Genomic DNA, 4,977 nt, shown 5'->3' with positions numbered 1-4,977 from the left:
ATTATGTTCATTGGTACATTGCAAGAAAATTCCATTGTTCTGAAATATTCATTCATTCCGTTTCCCATTCATAGTTCCACATTAATGAGCAGATGACACGAAGCTGGCTGTTTTGAAGGCACAATTAATGTGGTATCTGTCCCTCTCACGTGAGTTTATAATGATCATCACGTTGGGTAGGTTCATAAATCAAAGACACCCAAGGCAAAACGACACAAATCCTGGGTTTGAGCTTCGAGTCTACAAGTCTCTCCTTTGAGGTTTGTAATTTTTTTCAGAATATTACGTATGGGGCAGGCAATGTTGCAATGTGAAATCCAAATTGAGTAATTTGTTGGTGATTTTTCAGCATTGAGATGTTTGGTCAATACAAGTGACATTTTGGGTATTTTATGTAGCTATGGGATGAAACTAGAGAACTCGGGGGAGAACAAGTGTTACCACTGTGCCATCCTGCCATCAAAACAATTATTATTCGACACACAACCGTGTCAGGTTCATACCGGCCGTGCGAGAAAATGAGCGAACATCTCCAGTTTTAGCTTTGAGACTGGGCATCTCTTTCAGTTCAAATTCTTGTTAGGTTTATAGTCTTGTCAAAAGCACTGAGGCATCAAAGCCGAAATTGTGGGTTCAAGGTCAGTTTATGCTTCTAAGTGTCTCAGGTTTATAATGGTCTTGTCAGAAGAAATGAGCCAACACCGCTTACGTCCTGCGTTCAAACTTGGTTGAACCTCCTAACCAAACACGTTTCAACATCGCAACGCAAACACCAAGTTTAACGATTTATTCAGAAGTTTATTCGCGAACAATGTTCTTTCACAACCAATGGGCAGGTCGTGATGCGCCAGCCTGCTCACATGTGCAGGGACACACACGAGTGTGTGAACATGAAAGTAGTTATGGTGAGAGGCTCTGCCTTTTGATTGTGGGGAGGTGGGGTGGGGGGTATGATTTGTGTACGTGTGCTTGTGTGCGTGCGTGTGTCACAGTGGTTCACACATATAGCTACAAATGTGGTGACACAAGTTCAATTCCCCGCCATGGCCGGTGAGGTGGGTGAACATCGATAATGGGGAGACTAAACCGAATGGGTGAATTGCTGGCCATATTGCCCCCTTGTGCACAATGCTGGAATTAATGAGTGCTCCGCTAATGGCACTTGCCCCAACAGTCTCTATAAGGATGAGTGGGGGGTCGATGTCTTTGTGTGTGTATGTATATGTGTCCAGGTGTATTATGCTGCTTGTTTCTGATCCAGACGCTGCTTTCTCTCCAGAAGCCGACGTTCGCGCTCGTATTCCTTCATGCGCATCACGTAACTAAACACACAGAGACATGCACGCACACACACACATATATGAACAAATTGGAAAAGTGTGCAAAGAAGTATGGGGATATCTATGCTCTGAATAAAAATTAGATGCAGAAACAAGAACACTTGGATCAGGGAATAAACACAAGTTAGAGATAGTACTTTCATGATTAATAAAAGTGAGTGGGCTTTGGCAGGACACATTGCTAAACAAGATGATGAGCTGACAGACTGGACTGATGACACACTCGCAGCCAATGGAAAGGAGGGTACCTGCATTGCGTGCTTTCCGATTTGATTCTGCAGCCGTCTAGAACGCTCTTCCTTACGATGTTAGGAAGCCACTGGAGCTATGCACTTTTAAATCTACATTGAAATCTAATTTCTTTAGAACTGCTTTTTGTATTTAGTTTGTTGTCCTTCCTCCGCACATCCAATTAGTACGGTTCGCTATGTATTGTGCGAAAGAAGTTCAATATACATACATACAGGAGTATCAAGTATCAATCACTGCAAAAATGGAGCAATGAGATCAGTTATAATTTGCAGGAGTGAGATGGATTGTGGAGTTCAAGGACAATGAAGGATGGCGATGGCATGAGGCCTTCATCCAGCAGTGGATAATAGCTGCTGCTGAAAATGACGTCTACGTAAGTGTGCGTGTGTACACAGCAGCGAGTGTACTCACTCATCGTGTTGGCACTGTTCCCACGAGTGCTTTTGGTGGCCGCAAGCGAAGATGTCGGGGAAGTTGTCACGCTTGCACTTGAGCCACATGATCATGTGGTGGGCGCAGTAGTCACGGAGATCTACGGGTACCTGAGCATCACGCATTTGTTCCGCCGTGGCCACCATCACTGACAAACAGACAAATACACGCAGTCATTGATAAAGATCCTCTCCATAGAGCCATAACAGACTTTTGTGGTGCTGTTAGTGAGCACCTATGAAGGCCACCAGGGAACACGAGGGGGTGGTGTGTCTAACGCCATGCGCAAGCTGCTTTTGTTTCTCCAGCGCTGATGTTTACGCACAACAGCTTCTCAATCTTGATTTTAAGCTTTCGTGACTGCAGGAATCCATACTCTTTGGTTCTTTCGGTAAAGTCACGTAGTTACCGAAAGAACCAAACAGGAATCAGTTTACCTTGCAGAGGCCCAGGACCGATTCAGATAGTCGCCACTGGCATTAGCTCTGGCACGAAATCAAATTCAGCTAGCTGAATTCATAGTGCATTGTGCTAACCACCACACATCATCACTCATTTGTACACAATTGGAATGTGTATGGCCTTATCAGAACTCAGAAACAAAGCAGGGTTTGGCCCGAACACCAGCTAAGCTAAGCAGGTTGAGGCCTGACCACCAGGTTTTGTCGTCTTGGGCTGTGTAGTACCCAGCAGACAACAGCGCAGCAATGGATTATTGAATCTATCTGTGGAAACTTTTGAGTCATCCCATTGTATGCATGGGTTTTCTTGGGTACTTGGGCAGTCTTCGCAAATGCTAACATTAATGAATGAACTGACCAAATAATTCTATACATCCCAATCCAGTCTTGAGATTCAGGAATACTTTTCTGGATAAATAGATGTTTTACATATACACACACGTATATAATCATATACTTTATCATAAAATAATACACATACAAATAGATACATTTCTGTTTTTTCAGCTGCAATGTTTTCCATCTGCATTTATTTAATCAGGCAAACTCTAGAATGTATAACATGTTAAATAAATGCTAATTGATTGCCTAATGTTAAAGACAACACTCCAAGTCCCGTCAAGCACAGTCCAGCAACATTGGATGTGCTATGAGCTAACCTTGTGGACAGAGTTTAAACGCAACGGTTTGTCTGGTCATATATAAACCATTGGAGTTCAACAACCTATTGGTCTTCTGATGCAATATTTTACAGCATCATCTGTTTAAACAACAACACTTGGAAGGGTTTAACTTTCATGAGTTTAACGTACATATACTCTCTCACCTTTAAAGATGTAAATACTAATGTTCAACTTCTTTCGCACCATACGTAGCCAACCATGCTAATCGGAGGTGCAGGGGAAAGACAACAAACTAAACACGAAAAATGGTATTCTCCAAGGGTATAACGATTTAATTTGCTCATAACTGGAAAATCTGAAAAAGTAAATGTTTGGTTTTGGGCGTCATAAAATGTAGGGGGGGGGGATATTTTAAACTTGTTTGTCCTCAGGCCTAGACGTATGAAATGTTATATCAGAAGGGTTTGAAGGGTGAAGAATGAAAATACATCATATATTGATAGCCCAATTTCTCTGGAACTTTTTGGAAAAAAGCCACGACCATTTACTGTGCTATGTGATAAGGAGGGTAATTGCCTGAAACGTCATCTATTCTATACTTTTGTTTTAAGGCAATGTTATTGGCGTTACTGTGAATCGTGGCACGAATACAAAGCACACACAAGTATACTCTGGTGGCACGGAGTACACCCCGATGACATGGCACTTTAATGATACTGTGGTGACGAGCACATTGTAGTGATAAGCGTACACCGTCACAGTACCATGGATGTTGCAGCAGTGCCCTCTGCTGCCGACAACGCACCACAGCCCCATGACAACTGAATTCCAGCCGCCCAACCAAACAAAATCCAGGCTCTTCACATGCTTAGCTTACACGGTCTGACGTTACGTGACACAGTGCGGGTTATTTGGTGGTCAACATAATCATCATCACGATATCCCGTGGGTGTCCACTGCACATTCCTCCGTCTTGTACCAAATAGCTTGGGCACATCTTTCTGGCACCAGATTTGGTCACAGGCTTAATAGTAACTGCACTGTCCAAATGAATACGAGCACGCAAACGTCAGCAAGCGTATACTGCTTGACCCCGTGCAACTAAAGACACACGCACGAATACAAATCGCACACGAATATAAAATACAAAGGCTGAAGGTGCCGCGGTTTGCCCCGTGACGCCAGGTTTGAAGGCCTCACCCCTCTCCTGCCGTTCGCCGAAGCCCTTGTTGGGGTCAAACGAGGGTTTGCTTTGCGGGTCTGGCTCGGTCTCGGTGCTCGTCACGTAGCGGCGCGTGAAATGCGACCCCATCGCGCCCTAAGTCAGTGGACGCTTATTGCGATATTCACCAATCTTCTTAATTTAAGTTGGGCAGCCGCTCAAAGACTTAAGAAGGGCGAGGAATCGATTCCATCTGCGAAGATAACCTCATTCGATTCTTTGCACGTTAGGCATCGTGTGCGACCAGGAATCGATTCCCACTTTTGGCGCGCATTAATCGGCGAAGGTACTTTCGCCTTCAACAACGTGTAGGGATTCGAAATAACCCAAAATCGATCATGAGAATCGAATCGTGTTTGGTGACACCAACACATCGATAATATCAACGCCGATTGGCGGCTTAGCGGTCACGTCACAGCAACGAAGAGTTCTGCCCCCTAACGCTGACGTCATGCCGCTCGTCATCGATTCGCAGATGACGACTCCGCCCACGCTGTCTACAAGCCACGCCCATTCTCAATTGTCATTAATCGTGACGTAGAATGAGACGGCGTCTGACCAAATGAAAGAGCAGCCCTGGGAGGTGGGGGGGGGCCAAGAGGGGGCGGGGCGAGAGGTGGGGGCGGTGCGATGACGTCACAACGTTT

The 4,977-nt window shown here is 44.8% G+C and overlaps 1 protein-coding gene across 1 annotated transcript; it reads right to left on the bottom strand.

Moving 5' to 3' along the window:
• Nucleotides 1-772: 772 nt before the first annotated feature.
• Nucleotides 773-4,531, bottom strand: NDUFB7 (NADH:ubiquinone oxidoreductase subunit B7). Its single transcript, XM_078879232.1, has 3 exons — nucleotides 4,309-4,531; nucleotides 2,004-2,172; nucleotides 773-1,322 (listed from the first exon to the last, which is right to left on the bottom strand). The coding sequence occupies exons 1-3, from the start codon at nucleotides 4,418-4,420 to the stop codon at nucleotides 1,238-1,240; spliced, it is 366 nt and encodes a 121-aa protein (XP_078735358.1). The 5' UTR covers nucleotides 4,421-4,531; the 3' UTR covers nucleotides 773-1,237.
• Between the last annotated feature and the right edge of the window lie 446 nt (nucleotides 4,532-4,977).

Source organism: Lampetra fluviatilis, chromosome 3 (assembly GCF_964198595.1).
Source record: "Lampetra fluviatilis chromosome 3, kcLamFluv1.1, whole genome shotgun sequence".
Lineage (NCBI taxonomy): Eukaryota > Metazoa > Chordata > Hyperoartia > Petromyzontiformes > Petromyzontidae > Lampetra > Lampetra fluviatilis.
Note: the sequence above shows the minus strand (reverse complement) of the source record. Positions and strands in the feature narration are given on the sequence as shown.

Excerpts from the sequence above, each read along its gene's own strand:
- NDUFB7 (XM_078879232.1), bottom strand. The coding sequence starts at position 4,420 with ATGGGGTCGCATTTCACGCGCCGCTACGTGACGAGCACCGAGACCGAG. Across the intron at positions 2,173-4,308 it reads CGGCGAACGGCAGGAGAGGG|TGATGGTGGCCACGGCGGAA; the intron begins GTGAGGCCTTCA and ends TCTGTTTGTCAG. Across the intron at positions 1,323-2,003 it reads GAACAGTGCCAACACGATGA|TTACGTGATGCGCATGAAGG; the intron begins GTGAGTACACTC and ends CTGTGTGTTTAG.